Here is a 23,103-nt window from a genome sequence, read left to right on the forward strand (position 1 = left end):
AATGGAAAGCCTGATCTGAACTTGATGCTTCATTGGTAATTACCTACCATCGTCTGGTACCGACAACTAGCTACTTATACTTCACTGCTTCTGTCAACTGTGGGTTAATTGGATGTCTTCCTAGAAAAATATTATCATTATTTATCAAATTATGAAGCCAGTGGTGAAATGATAAAGCTTAAAATTAGAAATTTTAAACTAAACAACCCACAGTTGATGGAGGGAGAGTAACTTAATGGATTGGTTGTACGTAGATGACATTGAAAACCCACCAGAAAGAGAATGATTTAATTCAGGTTATGCTTTTTACTTAAGTGATTGTACAAAATATAAATGTGATTTTTTTTTCACACATCTGGAGCATTTGAATTTCTATTAGTGCTGTTTCAGTTATCACACACATAGATCTGTTTATTCACATTTTATTCTTATTAATAATGTTTAACTTTACTTCTTTGAGATGCTACCTTGGTCCTTTACTTGCTTACAAGGAATGGGGTAAGGGCACTTTGAGAGGGGAATTGTCATTGAATTTTCAGGACAAGGGTGTTTTTTCTGCAGCAATTTTGTAACAATCAATCCAATAAATTCCTGGTTACTGGTTAATGATAAATTTTTGAGCCCTGCCAAGAGAAAACCAACATAGTGGCTTTGCGACCAGCATGGATTCAGACCAGCCTGCACATCTGCGCAGTCTGGATCCTGTTCGCTAACAGTTTCTCTAATTGCAATAGGCTTTGAAAGCGAACAGCATGGATCCTGACCAGACTGCCGGATGCGCAGGCTGGTCTGGATCCATGCTGGTCGCAAAGCCACTGTTGGTTTTCTCATGGCACGACTCAAATAATTTTTCCGTTACAGTATTTTTAATAGTCATTGTACAGTATATACTGGGACTTACATCTTTTTTTTTTTTCAGTTTCAGCACTTCAAGATTATTTTGTGATCTCTTTTTGGGGAAATTAACACAAGTGTTGATGGGCAAATTAAAGTGAATTTCTAGATGTTAGGAGTGGGGGGAGGGGAATGTGGCTGATTTTCTGTCCTAATATACATAAAATGATGACCCTGTGTAACGATGTAAAGCCTCATGTATTTATATTGTACTATACTGTTGGCAGATGTTACAAGAATCTAGCTAGTTTATGGTCACTTCTCTAGTCACTGGGAAATGAGATTGTTTTCACATGTAGCATACTGTGACACTTTATTAGATTTCACACATTTACAGAATACTTGTGAGTTAATAACACAAAAAAAAATGAAAATTTGTAATAATTTTTGGCAGTAATTTCAAATATGGCAAGTTAGGTTTATTATACAGTTGAAACTGAATAGAGATATTACCCGGACCTGACAAGGAGTTTGTGGGGGATGGTGTTCGGAGTATATCTAAGTCTAACAAATGAAGTTTGACTATATACACTTAAAATCAAAGTGCTGTAATTTTATTTTATTTATGCCTTAAACCAAGGTTAGAAAGCCTTCAATGTGATGGTTGATTTTCTTACTCACCATTTAGCCCTGTTTAAAACTCACTTTGGGGCTTTGTAATTCTTATACCATCCAAGCTTTGGCTATAGGAAATCGTTGTGTCTTCATCCCGTCGTGATTGAAAATTTTTGCACGAGGGGTACTGGTTTCCTCCACCTTCAAAGGGAAAAGCAGTACATATGTATTGTGTCGTCGTCTTCCAGCTCATTTGCCTCCTTTCCATAATTTTTAACTTTAACCAAAATGACTAGCTTTGCGTTTATAGGGTCTGGCAAATTTCACTATATATGAAATTGCTCTGTCTGTCCAGACAAGATTTTGGCCATGTAATATTTGTGAGGATCTGTATTTGGCGTTCAAAGAGACATCTAGACTGAAAACATTCTAAAAACTGAATAATGCTTTGGCATTCAATCTTCATAGGAAAGTTTGAGGCATTTGGTCAAAAGGTCAAGGCCAATGCATACAAAATTATAAACCTGCCTGTGAAGTGGGGTGTATGGGAGTATGCATTTTACAAACAGCTCATTTCCTCCAAATAAATTTCTAAGAGACTATATAATTGAGCCGTGTCATGAGAAAACCAGCATAGTGGGTTTGCGACCAGCATGGATCCAGACCAGCCTGTGCATCCGCACAGTCTGTTCAGGATCCATGCTGTTTGCTAACGGCTTTTCTTATTGCTATAGGTTTTGAAAGCGAACAGTATGGATCCTGACCAGACTGCACAGATGTGCAGGCTGGTCACAATGCCATTATGTTTGGTTTTCTCATGGCACAGCTGATATGTTTGCCTAAATGTGACTGTGAGCATCTAAAGGTCAAGGTTGTTCAATGTGATCAAATAGACAATCCTTTGTGATATACTTTTAAATAAATGTCAATGTGTAAGACCTAAAAACAACTTAAAAGAGGGTCATGATGACCCTGAATCGCTCACCTGAGTAATATGAGCCACATGTTTAAAATGGCAAACTGATGCTAAAATATTACTAAGTAGGTCAGTAAGTCATAGTCTATGGTCACTGAAAGTCAGTTTTAAGACAGGTGTGCAAAGCTGTACACTATCCAAATTTCAAAGTTGTATCTTAAAGAACAAGAAAGTAGGTCAGTAGGTCAATGTCACTGTCAGTTGACCCCTAATCACTTGCGGTCATCAGGTAAGTTTAATTAAATAGAATAGGAAATATGATCTATAACTTTTCTGAAGTACTTATTCCCATATAACTCGTATAGCAAGTGACCCCCAGGGCTGGGCCTCTTTTCACCCCAGGAGAATAATTTGAACAATCTTGTTAGACATTTACTAGTCAATGCTACATACCAAATATCAAAGGCCTAGGCCTGGAACTTTCAGATAAGAAGTTTTTTCCCCTAGTATATGTCTATGTTAAATTTGGGACCCCCAGGGCAGGGCCGCTTTTCACCCCAGGGGCATAATTTGAACAATTTTGGTAGAGGACCACAAAGCAATGCTACATACCAAATATGAAAAGCCTAGGCCTTGCAGTTTCAGGCAAGAATTTTTTTTAAGTTTTTACCTATATAAGTCTATGTAAAACTTGAGAACCCCAGGGCAGGGCCTCTTTTCATCCCAGGGTTATAATCTGAACAATTTTGGTAGAGGACCTCAAGGCATTGTTACTTACCAAATATCAAAGGCCTAGGTCTTGTGGTTTTAGACAAGAAGATTTTTAAAGTTTTTTCCTATTCAAGTCTATGTAAACATTGGGACCCCCGGGGCGGGGCCTCTTTTCACCCCAGGGGCACAATTTGAACAATCTTCATAGAGGACCATTAGATGATGTCACATGCCAAATATCAAGGCTCTACGCCTTGTAGTTTTTGACAAGAAGATTTTTAAAGTTTTTCCTTTTGGTTGCCATGGCAAACAGAGTTCTGCATGGAATTCAATTCTCTGAACAGTTTTGAAAAGGAACCACCCAAGGATCATTCCTGTGAAGTTTTATGTAATTCTGTCCAGTGGTTTTCAAGATTTTTTTAGAAAATGTTGACGGACGGACGACACACGACGGACTCTGGTGAGCTAAAAAGTTTTTCTTCAGCTTTTACTTTCACACAAGTTTCTTTTCCAATGTTACTGAATAGCAGCAGGTCCTTAAAAATGAAAACATCTTTATCCTGCCATATATAAAACTTGCTTTTTAGCTGGACTATACAAAGTATATGGAGAGCTATCCTACTTGATCTGGCATTGGTTGTCCATCCGCATCCACACCTTGGTTAATGTTTTGATGCACTTTCTCTTTTTCTTCTTTATCTCTGTAACTACTTGATGGATTTGATTACAGCTTCAATTAGTTATTCCTCATCATCACCCACATCATCTGGCACAAAGGCCTAACTCTATATACCAATAGTTTTTGAATTATCACCACTTTTTACATTTCACGTTCACATTTTTTTTGCACTTTCATTCTATCTCAATTATTAATAAATGTATTTGGTAAATGTTCCACATCATCACCTACATCATATTACACAATTTCCATAACTCTTGCACCAATTTTTCATGAATTATGCCCCCATATTACTTCGAATTTTAGGTTAATTTTGGTGCATTTTCACTCCATCTGTGATTACACAAGGGGTTTGATTTAAACTTGAAACAATTGTTCCACACCATCGCCCACATCATTTTACACACAGGTCATAACTCTGGCACCAGTATTCATGAATTATCCCACTTTTTATGTAAATTTCCAGGTTTTTTACACTAGATCTGTTATTACCAAACAATTTGATTCAAGCTTTAAATTGTTGTATAACATCATCATCCACGTCATATGACACAAGGGCCATAACTCTTGCACCAATATTTCACGAATTATGCCCCTTTTTGACTTAGAATTTAAAGTTTATGTTGTTACGCTTTCACTAAATGTTTGTCATTCCTTAATGAATTTTTATTCAAACTTTAAATAGTTCTTCCATATTATCATCTTAATCATATGACACAAGGTACACAACTCCGGCACAAATATTTTGTTAATTATGTGCCCTTTTTTACTTAGAATTTCTGTATAATTTTGATGCTTTTACACCACATCTCTTTTTTTAGCCCACCATCATCAGATGGTGGGCTATTAAAATCACTCAGCGTCCGTGGTCCGTCCATCATTCCGTCCGTCCGTTAACAATTTCTCGTTATCGCATCTTCTCAGAAACTACTGGGGGGATTTTGACCAAACTTTGTCAGAATGATGTATTGGTACCCTAGTTGTGTCCCCCTGAAAATCAGACTGGTTCAACAATTTGTGAGTGAGTTATGGCCCTTTGTTTATTTCTATATTTTACATAGATTTATATAGGGAAAAGCTTCGAAAACCTTCTTGTCCAAAACCACAGAGCCTAGGGCTTTGATATTTGGTTTGAAGGATCATCTAGTGGTCCTCTACCAAGATGATTCAAATTATTTCTCTAGGGTCAAATATGGCCCCGCCCTGGGGGTCACATGGTTTATATAGACTTATATAGGGGAAAACTTTGAATAACCTCTTGTCCAAAACCACAGGGCCTAGGGCTTTGATATTTTGTATGTGACATCATCTAGTGGTCTTCAACTAAGATTGTTCAAATTATACCCCTAGGGTAATATATGGCCCCGCCCTGGGGGTCATATGGTTTACATAGACTTATATAAGGAAAAACTTTGAAAATCTTCTTGTCCAAACCACAAAGCCTAGGGCTTTGATACTTGTAATGTAGCATCATCTAGTGGTTCTCTACAAAGTTTGTTCAAATTATCTCCCTAGGGTCAAAAATGGCCCCGCCCCGGTGGTCACATGGTTCATATAGACTTATATAGGGAAAAGCTTTTAAAATGTTCTTGTCAATAACTACAACATTCAAATTTGGACCACATGTATATTTTTGAGTGGCAAGATGAACCTTGACATGAGTTGACCTTGATTTTGACCTAGTGACCTACTTTCACATTTCTGTAGCTACATCCTTCAAATTTGGACTGCATGTATGTTTTTGAGTGGCAAGATGAACCTTGACATGAGTTGACCTTGATTTTGACCTAGTGACCTACTTTAATATTTCTGTAGCTACAGCCTTCAAATTTGGACCACATGCATAGTTTTGTGCACTGGAAAAAACTTTGACCTTGATTTTGACCTAGTGACCTACTTTCACATTTTTGAAGGTACAGGTGTCAAATTTGGACCACATGCATAGTTCCGCGTTTCAAAATGAAATTTGACATTGATTTTGACCTAGTGACCTACTTTCACATTTCTCAAGCTACAGCCTTCAAATTTGGACCACATGCATAGTTTTGTGTACCGAAAAAAACTTTGACCTTCACATTGACCTAGTGACCTACTTTCACATTTTTGAAGGTACAGGCTTCAAATTTGGACCACATGCATAGTTTTGTATTCCAAAATAAAATTTGACCTTGATTTTGACCTAGTGACCTACTTTTACATTTCTCAAGCTACAGCCTTCAAATTTGGACCACGTGCATAGTTTTGTGTACTGAAATGAACTTTGACCTTTACATTGACCTAGTGACCTACTTTCACATTTTTAAGGTACAGGCTTCAAATTTGGACCACATGCATAGTTTTGTATTCCGAAATAAAATTTGACCTAGTGACCTACTTTTACATTTCTCAAGCTATAGCCTTCAAATTTGGACCACTTGCATAGTTTTGTGTACCGAAATGAACTTTGACCTTTACATTGACCTAGTGACCTATTTTCACATTTTTGAAGGTACAGGCTTCAAATTTGGACCACATGCATAGTTTTGTATTCCGAAATAGAATTTGACCTTGATTTTGACCTAGTGACCTACTTTTACATTTCTCAAGCTACAGCCTTCAAATTTGGACCACGTGCATAGTTTTGTGTACCGAAATGAACTTTGACCTTAAGATTGACCTAGTGACCTACTTTCACATTTCTGTAGCTACAGGCTTCAAATTTAGACCACATGCATAGGTTTGTGTACCGAAACAAACTTTGACCTTGACATTGACCTAGTGACCTACTTTCACATTTCTCAAGCTACAGCTTTCGAATTCGGACCACATGCACAGTGTTGTGTATGGAAATGAAATTTGACCTTGAGCTAGTCAGTAAGTCTTGAAATTTGGAACACTCAAAAATGGCACATTGGTGGGCGCCAAGATCACTCTGTGATCTCTTGTTAGCTCACAGCTCAGGTGAGTTTTTCTGATCGCTCGATGTCCGGCCTCCGTCATCTGTCTGTCTGTCGTCTGTCTGTCTGTCGTCCGTCAACATTTAGCTTGTGTATGCGATAGAGGCTGTATTTTTCAATTGATCTTCATGAATATTGGTCAGAATGATAACCTTGATGAAATCTAGGCCGAGTTCGAAAATGGGTCATCTCGGGTCAAAAACTAGGTCACTAGGTCAAATCAAAGAAAAACCTTGTGTATGCGATAGAGGCTGTATTTTTCAGTTGATCTTCATGAATATTGGTCAGAATGATTGCCTTGATGAAATCTAGGCCGAGTTCGAAAATGGGTCATCTCAGATCAAAAACTAGGTCACTAGGTCAAATCAAAGAAAAACCTTGTGTATGCGATAGAGGCTGTATTTTTTTAATTATTCTTCATGAATATTGGTCAGAATGATAACCTTGATGAAATCTAGGCCGAGTTCGAAAATGGGTCATCTCGGGTCAAAAACTAGGTCACTAGGTCAAATCAAAGAAAAACCTTGTGTATGCGATAGAGGCTGTCTTTTTCAATTGATCTTCATGAATATTGGTCAGAATGATTGCCTTGATGAAATCTAGGCCGAGTTCGAACATGGGTCATCTCGGGTCGAAAACTAGGTCACTAGGTCAAATCAAAGAAAAACCTTGTGTATGCGATAGAGGCTGTATTTTTCAATTGATCTTCATGAATGTTGGTCAGAATGATTGCCTTGATAAAATCTAAGTCGAGTTCGAAAATGGGTCATCTCGGGTCAAAAACTAGGTCACTAGGTCAAATCAAAGAAAAACCTTGTGTATGCGACAGAGGCTGTATTTTTCAATTGATGTTCATGAATATTGGTCAGAATGATTGCCTTGATGAAATCTAGGCCGCGTTTGAAAATGGGTCATCTCGGGTCAAAAACTAGGTCACTAGGTCAAATCAGTGAAAAACCTTGTGTATGCGATAAAGGCTGTATTTTTCAATTGATCTTCATGAATTTTGGTGAGAATGATAACCTTGATGAAATCTAGGCCGAATTCGAAAATGGGTCATCTCATGTCAAAAACTAGGTCACTAGGTCAAATCAAAGAAAAACCTTGTGTATGCGATAAAGGCAAAAAATTTTCAACTGATCTTCATGAAATTTTGTCTGAGTGGTTGCCTTGATGAAATCTAGATCACTTTCCAATATGGATAGTCTTGGGTCAAAAACTAGGTCACTAGGTCAAATTAAAAAAAAAACCTTGTGTATGTGATAGAGGCTGTATTTTTCAATTGGTCTTCATGAATTTTGGTCAGAATGATTGCCTTGATAAAATCTAGGTCAGTTTCGAATATGGGGCTTCTGGGGTCAAAGAGTAGGTCACTAGGTCAAATCAAAGGTAAAGCTTGTATATGCGATAGAGGCTATATTTTCCAACTGATCTTCCTGAAATTAAGCCAGAATGATTATCTTGATGAAATCTAGGTCAAGTTCGAATATGGGTCATCTAAGTTCAAAAAGCAGGTCAAATCAAAGAAAAGCTTTGTGTATGCAATAGAGGCTGTATTTTTCATCTTCATGAAATTTGGTCAGAATGTTAGCCTTGATGAAATCTAGGTCAAGTTCGAATATGGGTCATCTGGGGTCAAAAACTAGGTCACTAGATCAAATCAAAGAAAATACTTATTTATACTCTATTTTTGCTCCAATTTTAATGATAATTGGTCAGAATATATATTTTTCCATGAAATCACTAGGTCAAACATGTTTACACTGTTTAATATGTTGTTTTATGGTGTGTTTCTCAGGTGCGCGACCTAGGGCCATCTTGGCCCTCTTGTTTACTAAATAGATTTAATTCAAACTTGAAATGATTGTTCCACATCTTTATCCACATTATATGACACATAGTTTTGTTTGTCTAACTGCAAGTTACTGGTAGTATCACAGCAGACTTTTATCTCATCAGAGTGCCATACTGTCAGGATATACACTCAGTACAGCAAATCCATACTGAATATTAAAATCCCTACTTACTGAGCAGAAAATAAATTTTTGCTATTTTGACAAATTCAAGGGCCATCATTCTTGAGATAATTATCCAAACTGGTTGGGTATAAAATATAACTTACATTTTTTAAGATACAGATTTTGTTTTTATGGTTGAAATGAAAGAAAAATATCACATCATTGGAGGAACACTTTAAATTTCAGTAGTGTTAACTCTGGAGATAGCAATCTGTACCTGCTATATATAAATCAAACATGACCAAGAATTTGGTCTTGTTCCTCGAAAAAATTCTAGTAATTAAGGCTAGAAACGGACAATTCTGACTAATTTAAAGACCATAACTCAATAGCCACTGAGACAATCCATCTGCCTATTTGACTTAATCAAGATATTATGACCATAAACATTCAGACTGTCTAGTGGCTACTGGGTAAGAACTGCTAAAACTAGTGAGTAGCCAACTTGTAGACCCTGCCAGGTGCAGGCAATCACATAATAAATCCAATTTCTGGAACATAATATATAAATAATTACACAACAAGAGATCTTCATAGCACATTTATCTACACAAAAAATGTAATTTACATTCAAATAACAATTTATTTCAAAAACAGCAACTGTTTCACTTTTGCAGTCAATAGCTTCTCAATCTACTTTCCAGTGATTCTGCAACTTTCTAATTAAAAAGTCAAGTGCTTTCACTCTTCTCAAAATAACTAAAACATACTCCTTAGACACTACAGATGTCAAAATTGGAACAAGTACTAAGTTTCAAGTTTATTCTGCAGGTTCAAATGTGTAGTGGATCTGTCTTTCACCACAGGGTAGAGGTTGTCTTCGTTTGTATCGGCCGACATGCTCATAAGGATACCAATCATTGTACTGAAATAAAAAAAAAAATATTTGAGCTGTGCCATGAGAAAACCAACATAGTGGCTTTGCGGCCAGCATGGATCCAGACCAGGATCCATACGGTTTGCTTTCAAAGCCTTTTACAATTAAATAAACCGCCAGCGAACAGCGTGGATTCTGATCAGCCTGCGCAGATGCGCAGGCTGATCTGGATCCATGCTGGTCGCACAGCCACTATGTTGGTTTTCTCATGGCACGGCTCATTTCATGTATCAGAATTCAATGTCATTTATCATAAAATCTTGATCATTTAAATTACAGTAAGATCTGATGTTATCGAGAGGATAAAATTGTGTCAGTTTTAAAATTAGAACTGGTGCACATGGTAAAATATTTGCAATATAAAATTATGGGCTTATGAAACATACAGAACTGCTTGTAATAATAATGGCATGTTCACAAGGATATGGAAAGTTGAAAAATTAATAGATCTTTCACAAAACATTCTGATTTAACTGAACTTTCATCTACAGTCACACTGCAGATGAATGTAATAGCAAAGACAGAATTTAACTTGTTATTACTCACTGTACACTTACAATGGAACTGCAGATGTAAATATTTTTCAATATGGACAACTCAAAATTTCATATCAGGTGCATGACGTCATTTTAATGTGTGTCATTGTGTTAATTTTGTTATGTCAGTATCGACCATTTTATGTAAGCTATTGAATAAATTCATAGTATTCATATAATATCAAAAGGTAGATATGTAATAAACTAGAATGTGTCTGTAGGACACAGGGTGTGCCCCCCACTGGTACATTTGTCACAAATAAGGAGAAATAATTCAAATGTTTGCAGTCTTAATGGGGTATAGCCTCAACAAACATTTTATGAAAAGGATTCATTATTCTAGGCCACATACTTTTTGAGCTATGAGCATCACAAACAAAAAATCCACTATTTTGGTTATTTCAAGAGCCATAACTTTGTAATAAATGCTAAGATTCTCAGGAAGAATGCCAAGTGTGCAAGGACACATCATGATAAAGATCCAAGCAAGGTTTCATAAATTTACATCAAATACTTTTTGAGCTAGACACATAATTATGTGAAAATGCACATTTTTTTACTATTTCAGGGGCCATAACTTTAAAAATAGGGGGTGGAGCCAGCCAAAAAATAAGAGGTGTGCAAGTTTATATCATGATAAAGAATTATGCAAGTTTTCAATCATTTATATTAAATACTTTTTGAACTAGGTGCATCACAAGGTGAAAATGTGCATTTTTGACTATTTCAGGGGCCATAACTCTGAAAATAGGGTGCAGACCAAAATGAAAAATAGGAGGTGCACAAGTTCATGTCATGATTAAGACTCATGCAAGGCTTCATGAATCTATATCAAACACTTTTTGAGCTAGGCACGTCGCAAGGTGAAAATGTGCATTTTTGACTATTTCAGGGGCCATAACTCTGAAATTAGGGGGCGGAGCCAGACGAAAAATAGGAGGTGCGCAAGTTCATATCATGATAAAGACTCATGCATGGTTTCATCAATTTATATCAAATACTTTTTGAGCTAGGCACGTCACAAGGTGAAAATGTGTATTTTTTACTATTTCAGGGGCCATAACTCAGAAAATAGGGGGAGAAGCCAGACGAAAAAATAGGAGGTGCGCAAGTTCATATCATGATAAAGACTCATGCAAGGTTTCATCAATTTATATCAAATACTTATTGAGCTAAGCGCGTCACAAGGTGAAAATGTGCATTTTTGACTATTTCAGGGGCCATAACTCAGAAAACAGGGGGCGGAGCCAGATGAATAATAGGAGGTGTGCAAGTTCATATCATGATTAAGACTCATGCAAGGTTTCATCAATTTATATCAATTACATTTTGAGCTAGGCACGTCACAAGGTGAAAATGTGCATTTTTGACTATTTCAGGGGCCATAACTCAGAAAATAGGGGGCGGAGCCAGACAAAAAATAGGAGGTGCGCAAGTTCATATCATGATTTAGACTTGTGCAAGGTTTCATGAATCTATATCAAACACTTTTTGAGTAGGGCGCGTCACAAGGTGAAAATGTGCATTTTTGACTATTTCAGGGGCCATAATTCTGAAAATAGGGGGAGGTGCGCAAATTCATATCATGATAAAGACTCGTGCAAGGTTTCATCAATTTATATCAAATACTTTTCAAGCTAGGCGCGTCACGAACTGCACACAGATGCACGGACAAGACCAAATCTATATGGCCCCACCACTCATGGGGTGGGGGGGGGCACAAAAATTATTACAATGTATCTTTGCGCTGAGAAATATGCACTCTTGTTCTTAAGAAGATTAAATGTCAAACAATATTTCAGCTGCAGAACTTGTACATATTTGTCGATACAAAGCTTATGACCTAAAACTTTAAACTATGTTCTTTAGATAATGAAACTTTCCACTCAGCTAGACATATTCATCCAGAAATATGACTGCTATGATCTGGACAAGAGGACAGACTAATGAGCTGTGTGACCTTGACCTGCACCGTTTGCCATTCAGTCAGTATCTTTTTAGTGTGCACCCCTTTTAACAGTTCATTATACAAATTTAGCAGGGTAAGGGTTAAGACAAATATCAATACCAATATGAAATCATTTGATTAACAGCATTATAATATATGATAAATACTAGATGGCCACAGGAAAAATGTCAAGCCTGCTAGCTGTCAAAAGACTGGGAGTTGCATGCAACTAAGAATTCTTTCATTTTTTTTAGTCTACAAAACATAACTCTTTACCAGGTAGAGATACCTTAAAATACACCTAAAATTTGTAGCCCGCCCGCTTAGCTCAGTAGGTAAGAGCGTTGGTCTACGGATTGCGGGGTCGTGAGTTCGATCCTCGGGCGGGGCTTATGTTCTCCGTGACTATTTGATAAACAACATGGTGTCTGAAATCATTAGTCCTTAGTCCTCCACCTCTGGTTCATGTGGGGTAGTTGGCAGTTACTTGCGGAGAACAGGTTTGTACTGGTACAGAATCCAGGAACACTGGTTAGGTTAACTGCCCGCCGTTACATGACTGAAATACTGTTGAAAAACGGCGTTAAACCCCCAAAAAACAAACAAAAAAAACCTAAAATTTGAAAATTACATCTATGTTGAACTACAGAAAAGTGGTCTTTGTTTTTCTCCATTGTCAATTCAAAAGAAAGTTACAATATAAGTTATTTATAGATACAAAAAAGGAAGTTAATCTTTAAAAAAATCAAAGTCCACACAAAAATTCTTACCAGGTAGAGATTGGATGTGACATGCCTGTTATATACTACAGGTCTCCATTTTTCCCTACGACCAGTAATAAACTATAGTTGTCACAGGAGTGACGAATTATGCTTTCGCAATATGGTCTTGTCACAGAACTAAGCCAATGTCAAAGCTGAACTTGCTTGACCTTTGACCTACTGACCTCAAAATCAATACAGGTCATCTGCTGCCCATGATCAACCTCCCTATAAAGTTTCTTGCTCCTCGGCCCAAGCATTCTCAAGTTGTTGTCCAGAAAAGGTTTGAATGTTCTGGGTCAATCTGACCTTTGACCTTTGGAACTCAAAATCAATAGGGGTCATCTGCTGGTCATGATCAACCTCCCTATTAAGTTTCTTGATCCTAGTCAAAAGTGTTCTGAAGTTATTGTCTGAAAACCTTTTTAAATGTTGTGACCTAATGACCTCTAAATCATAAGGGGTCATCTGCTGGTCATAATCAACCTCCCTATCAATTTTCATGATCCTAGGCCCAAGCGTTCTTAAGTTATCAACCGGAAACCGTATAACTGTTTTGTGTCATTGTGACCTTGACCTTTGACCTACTAACTTCAGTCAAACTCAACCTGTATTTTATCATGTTATACCTGTGTACAAAGAATTATGATACTAGACCCAAGCATTCTCAAGTTATCATCTGGAAACCATTTAACTGTTCCCAGTCACTGTGACCTTGACCTTTGACCTACTGACCACAAAGTTGAACTTGATCTGTATTTCATGATGTTACACCTGTGTATCAAAATTTATGATCCTAGGCCCATACGTTCTCAAGTTATCATCCAGAAACCGTTTTACTTTTCAGGGTCACTGTGACATTGACCTTTGACCTACTGACCCCAAAGTCAAACTTGACGTGTCTTTTATCATGTTACACCTGTGTACAAAAAATGATCCTAGGCCCAAGCGTTCTCAAGTTATCATCCGGAAACCGTTTAACTGTTCGGAGTCACTGTAACCTTGACCTTTGTCTTACTGACCCCAAAGACAAACTTGACCTGTATTTTCTTATGTTACACCTGTGTACCAAAAATTATTTAAATCAATCATGCCTTTCATGAGTTATCATCCGGAAACCATGAAAACAAACGGACTGACAGACCGACAAGCTCACTCCTATATACACCCCAAACTTCGTTTTGTGGGGGGTATAAAAAATTACAATATAAGTTATTTATAGTAGCAACAAAGGAAAGTAATTCTAAACTAGGGGCCTGGTTCTTGTGTATGACACTCTGTTTCATGATGGTGAAAAATTGTGTCAAGTTACATCAAAATCCCTCAATGCATTAAGAAGAAATGCTCCGAACAGTCGTTCTTGAATCTGACTTTTGGCCTCTAACTGTGACCTTAGACCTAAGGACCTAGTTCTTGCACATGTCATTCCATCTCATAACGGTGAACAACTGTGCCAAGTTTCATCAAAATCCCTCCATGCATGAAGAAGAAATGCTCTGGTCAAAGTCATTATTGAATTTGACATTTGCAGGTCAATGTAAGTTTAATTATGGTCCGGACGAACAATTCAGACGGACTCTCTGAGCCTCTGATGCAGGATCCTACACCCAACAGCCATGAGGAAGACTATGTCTCAAGCGGGCACGACAAAAATTAAAGCTTACCTTTGAATTAGACAAACTGTATGGCATTGAAAGAAACCATGGCCCAGCAAATAATGTGGCAACCATTAGGAAACAAAAAAGCATGAACCCACTGAAAATAAATCAAAACAATGTGTTTTTATAATCAAAAACTTGGCATACGGGACAGACATTATATCAAAAATTTCTGTCAATAAGAGAAATATAAGTGAGTTTTAAGAATTCATTTATCATTCATGAAAAAAAAAAACTCATTTATTGAATGATCATTTTTCACTTGGATGACATGACAGGCATGCATTATTTTCATCATAAAACTTAACTGCTCTATGATGTCATGTGAGAATCTAACCACGTATAATATCACAATCATTTCACATTTGTTTTTTCCTTATTTCAACCACCGACCAATTAAAACTTCAATGAATTGTACAATCCTTTTCATCAGAAAATTGGGAGGAAGATATATGGTCTTCGAATTGGAAAATTCACAGGCAATAACACTGCCCACTTCTTGAAAACTGCATTTTATTTACTTTTGAAATGTAGGCCAAAGTTTGGTGAACTCCAAATTCACTTCTTTATTTGTGAACTACACACTGTGTTCTCTTTCCCATACCTATTACAAAAATTGACCTTAGTTACTGTAGGTTTGGTAACATACATGATGGTTTTATTTCCATAAATATCCATAAACTATGCCACATGCAAATTCGAAACAAGAGCACCACAATGTGGAGCAATATACCCCCAAAGGTATGACTTTGACCCCTATGTGTGACCTTGACCTTGTAGTTAGCCATTCCAAACATGCACTCTCGATGTGGTGAACATTTGTGTCAAGTCTCTTCGCTATCCTTTAGGGATTCGAGAGTTACAGACCCCTAAGTGTGACACTGACCTTGAAGCGAGACATCCAGAACATGTGCTCTGCGCATCATCTCAATGTGATGAACATTTGTGCCAAGTTTCTATACAATCCTCCCAGCAGTTCAAGAGTTATAGAGCAGACACGAAACACACTCATATGACTACTGAACCTTAAGTGTGAACTTGACCTTGAAATGAGCCATTCAGAACATTCAAGGGGGTCACGAATTACAAAGCGGACACAAAAGCAGGGCCTCCTCTGCCATTGGCCAATGTAGCCAAATGCTATAAATTCTAAGAACTGGCTACAGGTTTTTGAAAGTGGCTGCAAAACTTTTATTAAGATGTGGCAAATTTCAGCTTCAATCTGGCAGTTTCTCTAAAAAAATGGCTAAAACTTTCTGAGGCCCAGTGGAGGCCCTGGGAAGGACACCGGTGGTATAACATAATACTAGTATGTTCCATCAGGTGTATAACCAGTGTGCAAAGTTTCAAAGCTGTAGCTCTTACAGTTTTTGAGAAAAGGTGGACCTAAATGAAAATTTAAACCAACACCAGACAGACACCAGGGTATAACATAACACATCCCTTCAGACTTATAAAAAGTGTGCAAAGTTTCAAAACTGTAGCTCTTACAGTTTTTGAGAACAAGTGGACGTAAGTAAACAAATTTAACCAAAGCCAACTATCAAGTGACAACAATTCCACGTAGATATTTTTCAAAAATACCATGAATTAAGACACAAGTTGCAATTTTATCTATAATGTGATATACATTTCTGTACAATGGATCCAGGCGTTATAGAATGTTATCAGAATAAATAACATTAAGCTATGACTGTTTTTTTCCAACATGTAAAACTACCTTAACTGAAAATCCCATCTCATTGAGGTACAAACATTTATTTTGACTATGATAAGCGGTATATACATATACTTACGGAGAGTATCTATAAACTCTTCCTGGATCACCCTTGTCAGTTACCATAGATTCATAGTACAGGTGCATCTGAAAGCACGTAAGAAAGCTTAATGGACAGTCCAACAACAATAGCAAAGCAAATTTCTTACCGGTAAACAAAGTTATGCTCTATCTCCTTGAGCTTAAAATAAAGCTTTGTTTCTGGTAACATGCTCAAGAAAACTAGGGTAGGTAGGTCGGAATCTTTTTTTTTTTATTATTATTTTTTTTATTAAGTGAGATTTTTCAGAAATTGTTTTTGTGTCAAAAAATGAATACAAATAAGGGGGTTATGCCTTTAGAGCATCAGTAAGTTGATTTCTAACATCACTGATCATGTTAAAAGCATAGAAAGTGCAGTTTTACAACTTTTTGTTAAAAAGTTGAAAAAATATTCTCCAATATGCCCGGTTAGGCCATAAAAACACTTAAGAGATGGGCCCACAATTTAAGGTAGGTCGGGATACCGGAAACACACTATTTCTTTTTTACTCCTCAGGGGCCTCTGTGGCCGAGTGGTTAAGGTCGCTGACTTCAAATCAATTGCCCCTAATTGATATGGGTTCGAGCCTCACTCGAGGCCTTGAATTCTTCATGTGAGGAAGCCAACAGCTGGCTTACGAAAGGTCGGTGGTTCTACCCAGGTGCCTGCTTGTGATGAAATAATGCACGGAGGGGCACCTGGAGTCTTCCTCCACCATTAAAGCTGGAAAGTCGCCATATGTCCTAAAATTGTGTCAGTGCGACGTTAAACCCAATCATTTTTTTACTCCTTATTATATAAAATATTATAATGTAGCTTGAATGTAGCCGACAACTTCCAATGCCAAATTTATTATTTCAAGACTTTTTTTATTATTTAGATTCTAAAGGCTTTACACTTGTATATCAATGAGTGTTCCGTAACATCACAAGAGCATTTTGTGAAAAAACGTCAAGAGTTTCTAAACCAGTAAATAATCCTAGCTACAGTCATGTGTGTGACTTAATTAGTACTCTGCTTGTAACAATGTTACATCAAAACATCACAGTTTAGACGGACTGACCACCACCCCGTTCAACAACAAACAAAACTAGAAACTTTTTAGATATCACGAAAAAGGTTGTCCGCACAGTTTAGTTGAAAATATTAATGCTGTATTTAATATCAAAATCATAAGAAATGGTTTCTTTGTACAGCTAATTATCAAACGAGAAAAAAAAAACTTGCATTAAAATTGCTGCAGTTTATTACACATATGAGAAAATATTGTCACCAGAAACCCTTTATCTTTTTGGTGAAATAAAATCTGTAATTGTGCCTGAAAATAACACCTGTTAATATGATATGCAGTATGTACTAGTTCTACAACCATGCACAGGTCTGTCCATAAATAAAAAAAACAAACCCAAAAAACTGATTTTTAAACAGGATTTTTATTTATTCAATACAGTGTAACTTCCGAAAACCGCACCTTCTGAAAACTGGAAAGCTTTGAAAACCGAACGAAACTCAAGGTCCCGTTTTTTCTGTTCTTATTTCTATATACTTTTAACTTCTGAAAACCGGAACTTCCGAATTCTGAAAATCGGACGATTTTTGAAGGACCGTTTATATTTCAACACTAAAATTGACTTCCAAAAACCGAACAGCAAAATTTTTGCAGGATTAAAAGTATCATCTGTTAATCCAAAAACGCTTTTGTTTATCTATTAGCGACGCGCATTTATTTTGACACGCTATATAATCACAATGATCATTTGAGGCAAAAGTAAGGAAGTAATCAGCGATTACTTTCATTTGTATTCAATTTATGAAAACGTGAAAAATTAAATATCTTACCTGTGAAAAACTTTCTAAATGTTCGCACGAAAGAAAGACAGGTGTTTTAATTGATTAAGTTACATCGATTAAACTTTGCATTGTCAACATTAATTAAATGTTGACGAACTCGGGACTCCAAAGACGGTAAAATGTAAATGAAAAATGTTAAATTATTATTAAAGATATGTTGTTTCTTTTTATATTTGTTATTTATGTATTATTATCCTTAATGTTTAGAATTAATTAATTAATCAATTAATTATAAACTTTTAATAAAATTGTAAAATTAAAAAGGATAATAATCTCCTTCATCATATATGTAAGAAAACACAATCTGGTTGCACCACATCACTTTCCCTACAAATTTCAATTCTGAATTCGAAACCTCCAAAAACCGAACTTTTAGTCTGGTCCGGAGGTCGTTCGGTTTTCGGAAGTTACACTGTATTATTATTACACATATACAATCATATTTATTTAAACTTACTGTTATACTTGCTTAATATACTGACAGACTCACAAACTTTCTTTCAGTGTTGCACAAGAAAAGACTGAACATTTGCACTAGATAAGCATGACTGTAGCATAAATCTTTTTGAGTTTTGCACAGCTTAAAATACCTATGACACAATTATTTATCTACTTAGTCACAAGGCATAGGTCATTGTAGCCTAGGTCATGAAAATGAGTTTAATTCTGCTGCTTGCACTGCAAAATCTTTTCCCCAAATACATTCTGTATCAAGGTTAAGAGAATCAGCTGTTCACTGTTTTATATAAACACAGAAAAAAGAAATCTCTAACAGATAGATGACTCACAGGTTCTCCAAAGTTTCGTTTCATCACAGGATCATCCCAATCTTCGTATGGGCTTTTCTGTTCTTCACCAACCAACGGTAAGTCAGGGTAGTCACCATGGGCATCTCCATCATCAGCCATAGGTTTATAGTCTTCTGAAAGGAAGCCATATTTCTTTGCTGATGCTCTTTTCTCGGCTTCAGTTTTTGGGTAACTGTCAGGCATCCAATCTTTATTCCATCCTGAAACAGACAAAATGGACAGGAGTGTAGTATTCAAATTCAAAAGCTTTCCACTAATTTCATTACTGTAGATCTGGTAATCTGGCAACAGAAGCAACTAGATGTTTGTCCACAGGACATCGGTGCCTCCACCTCTGTCACTGTACATGGCTCTAGGAAAAATCATTTTTTAGATATGACCCTAGGTCAAATATGTTTTCAGATACTGCAACACAAAATGTTATGCCCTTTTATGCATATTTTTGACTGAATCAAGGGCAATAACTCTGGTCTGGCTGAGTGAAATCTCCCCCAACCCAAAAAAAAGCCAGGTGCACAAAGTCACAGAATGAATAATAATCATGTAAAGTTTGATGATTCTAGGTTTACATTTTTCAATATATGAGCAATACAAGAAAGCTTGATTCTGAGCTTGCTAAAAATTATAATAAATAAATTACTATTACATAATCAGTCAGGGATCATGAGGGATGTAACTGTTTTAAGTTATGTAACCTATTTCAGTTACTTTTTCAAGCATTTTATAACCTGTATTAGTTAAAAAATATAGTTGACTCAGGTAAGTTATTCAAAAAAAGTCTTTTTGCAGTTCTCACAAAGTGACCTTTAAAGTGAAATTAGTAGCAAACTGTGGTTTATCAAATTCTCTCTTAGTCTGAGCATGACCCGATAAGCATAATGGGATATTAAGAGTTATATAGCTTGAAAACTTTTGCGTAAAACTTTGTGTAAAAATTTTTACTGCATAGCTGGAAAGATAAAATGTCAAGAATTCAGGAAATAATTGCATTAGTCTCATTCAAAATAAGGAATTGGCACAGGAGGGATTTGTAATATTTTATGATAACTGAAACAAGTTATGAAAGTTTAAGCAATAACTCAAATGGGTTATAAACTGCGATAGCATAAACAGTTATAGTTTTTATGCCCCTGACTGTATATAGGCTAATAAAGTAATGTAGTGAATAGCAGCCTGTCATCAGCGCTGGAAGGGGTTGCCAACCTGCACTGCAGATGTGACGTCACTGAAGGGGCACGCGACAATACCAGCCAACCTACATCAGTCGAGTTCCGGCATACATCTCGTCAACCTGTGTATTTGTATTTCATGCGCGGATCCAGTGGTGGGGACCGGGGGTCCGGACCCCCTCTGGAAAATCCTTAAAACAGGAAAGAAGACAAGATGGAATGAAAATTTAAAAAAAAAACAGATAACATTAAGACCGCATTCAAAGTATATGCGGCGGCTACTACATACGACCCCAATATAATTCCTATTTATATTAATTATCTAAAAGAAACTAAGAATTTTACCTACGAGAAAACTTGATTTTATCATTTCCCCAAATTTAACAGGTTAGCCCATAAAACACTGTGAAAATAAGGGGTATATTGTATTTAGAATTGCAGTGAAAAGGTTTTCTTAAATGCTCCTAGAATGCCCCAGAATGCAGAAAATGAAGCGCTTAATTTCAAAATTTTCAAGCGGGTGGGGGGGTCGGACCTTCTCTGAGAAAATCGGCTGGATCCGCGCATGCATTTTCCTGATTCGATCTATTCCAGCCTCGAGAACATCGACTGTAAGTAGTGGTTTATATGTTATATGTATGTATTGTTGTCCGTTAAGCTGTATAGCCAGAAGTACCAAAGAAGCGATTTTTCTCAGTTTCTGGGACCCGTTTATAATTTTTGCCTATCCGAAACCGAATACAGTTGAAGGTCAAAAGCGAAATCGCCGACTAAAAACACTTTTACAAATAAAGAAATCAATACTTAAAAAAATATACCTGCTTGCAAGACAGCACTAGACGATATACCCCGCTCTTTAACAAAAAGAGATTTAACTGCTCTTTGGATCTGCGCTGTCCGTCGCAAGGCAGCCATTTTCCCTGGGGTGTCTAGCACCTGTCCGCCCTAGTTAGTCCCGTATCGCATGAAGCTCATCAACTGGCAAAGAGAGAGATAAAAGCACAAAAAGAGAGTGTAGAGTATGAAAACAGGTTAAAATACAGGAAGTTTCTAGGGAGATACATGTTCAAACTACCTGCCTAAACTGGTTTGCTCCAAAAATGCAATATTCTCAGGGGACAATAGTGTGAGTGCTTGTCTGGCTTTGTCAGTAGCTCAGAGCGGTGGTAGCTGACCCGCTCTTCTATCTGGTATTATAAAGCATTAAAATCCCATAGAATTCTTGATTTGGCATGCACAATCGCAAAATTTTACCGGAAGGATCGCTTATCTCTTCATAAGATTTAAATCCCTTAAGTTTTCTATCCTGAAGCAAGTTAGATGTCCATGTCCTATCCCTACATAAAGCCTCAGGACCTGACGAATTGTCCCCATGCATCCTGAAAGAACTCCACCATGAAATTGCCTCTGTACTTGCCCATATATAAAGGTTATATCTTGAATCTGGCGTAGTACCCTGTGATTGGAAAAAAGCCACCGTAGACCCCGTATTTAAAAAAGGTCTCAAGTCTAAACCTAGTAACTACTGTCCAGTTTCCGTTACTTGCATTGCTTACAACTCCTTGCACACATTGTTGTTTCCAATCTTATGACCTATTTTGACAAACATAAGCTACTTAGCCAGTTCCAGCACGACTTTAGGTCAGATCACAGTTGTGAGACTCAGCAAAACATAAATGTCCCGCTGAATAATCTGAAGGGATTGAAATATAACAGTTTTAACTGAAAGGACTAAGCCGATTCTTACAGTTCTTTCAATGTCTTAAATGGTTTCAGAAGACATATAAGACAGCATGATCATTAATAAAACAACGTTGCCCTTCCATTTGATATTTAAAATGTGGTTAATATGTGTGTTGTTTTAGACATATAGGAGACTGATGGATCATTGCCGAAACTATCTTTATAAACAAGAGCTATTAAATGGTCCTTACAATGGGTTGTAATCAACTCACACCTCATTCCAACCTCATTCTATCCCATGAACATTGTAGATCCGTATGAAGGAACCCTTGAGTCGACATTTTGTGCGTATCATTCGTTGGTTGTTGTATTACGACAGGAATGGCGTTTTTTGCCTTACGACCTGAGCCACTTCATCTACCTTGATTAAATAATATGGCCTGCCTTCCATCTTCACTTCTAGTCCCACACACTTACTTAATATTTGAATAAGGTCTTTGGTTATGTCCCAGTCAGTTTAAATAACATATTTGCTATTCCCTTGTTTTGAATAAAAGAAATTAGTGGTATCTCCAACATAGCAACTAAACTCTAGCGCCACCACCAAAAAGTGGTAATAAGGAAATGAACTGTCGACATTTCCGTGGTGCAGCTATCAATGGTTTATGATTATAAGGATTTATATTCTATCTATCATCTTTTTATTTAAAGACACTGCTTCTGGTATGCAAGGTATGTGGCCTTTGGTCTGCGTATTGGCAGTAAGAGCCAATATACAAGACTGGACGATTGATAGACTTGCTTCTGTTTATCATATTAAGCTACTGTATAGCTACTGTGCAGTATATAGATTGTATGTGATAGTTTTCATCTTTATAGCAAACCAGATCTCACTTTTATAACGAGTTTAGAAAGCCTGATTAAACTGGGACTAAACAAAGTGATAAAATACAACAGCATATTTATTTCTCAATTAATCAAGCTTTATAATCAATTATATCTCATTATTGCTTGATTTTAATAAAAGAAATAAATAGAGAAAATGCATGCAGGCACCTTTTTAAAACTAATGAATAATTCATCAAAAAATAAATCATGTGTATTTTGAACAATGATATCTGTTATTGCTAGATTTTATCATGAAGATCCATGTTTGTTTTTTTTTCTTCATTTATTGAAAATGCAAGTGAGCGATTCTTTAATTTCTAATAAAATCCAGCAATATTCAATTTTTCTGTTTTTATTTTGTTACTTAGATCATCTAACTTAGATAAATAGTAAATTAATCATTGAAAAATGCTTG

At 36.6% G+C, this 23,103-nt stretch overlaps 1 protein-coding gene across 1 annotated transcript; it reads right to left on the bottom strand.

Moving 5' to 3' along the window:
• Positions 1-9,237: 9,237 nt before the first annotated feature.
• Positions 9,238-21,094, bottom strand: LOC123551825 (NADH dehydrogenase [ubiquinone] 1 beta subcomplex subunit 8, mitochondrial-like). The gene is made up of 5 exons (XM_045341033.2): positions 20,936-21,094; positions 18,928-19,148; positions 16,286-16,353; positions 14,496-14,586; positions 9,238-9,574 (listed from the first exon to the last, which is right to left on the bottom strand). The coding sequence occupies exons 1-5, from the start codon at positions 21,030-21,032 to the stop codon at positions 9,470-9,472; spliced, it is 582 nt and encodes a 193-aa protein (XP_045196968.2). The 5' UTR covers positions 21,033-21,094; the 3' UTR covers positions 9,238-9,469.
• Between the last annotated feature and the right edge of the window lie 2,009 nt (positions 21,095-23,103).

This window comes from Mercenaria mercenaria, chromosome 4 (genome assembly GCF_021730395.1).
Source record: "Mercenaria mercenaria strain notata chromosome 4, MADL_Memer_1, whole genome shotgun sequence".
Classification (NCBI taxonomy): Eukaryota; Metazoa; Mollusca; class Bivalvia; order Venerida; family Veneridae; genus Mercenaria; species Mercenaria mercenaria.

Bases quoted from the DNA above. Each gene is read 5' to 3' on its own strand.
- LOC123551825 (XM_045341033.2), bottom strand. From the start codon at position 21,032: ATGGCTGCCTTGCGACGGACAGCGCAGATCCAAAGAGCAGTTAAATCT. The intron at 16,354-18,927 runs GTGAGTCATCTA...ACGTGCTTTCAG, and splicing joins AACGAAACTTTGGAGAACCT to ATGCACCTGTACTATGAATC. The intron at 9,575-14,495 runs GTAAGCTTTAAT...TTTTTATTTCAG, and splicing joins ACAGTTTGTCTAATTCAAAG to TACAATGATTGGTATCCTTA.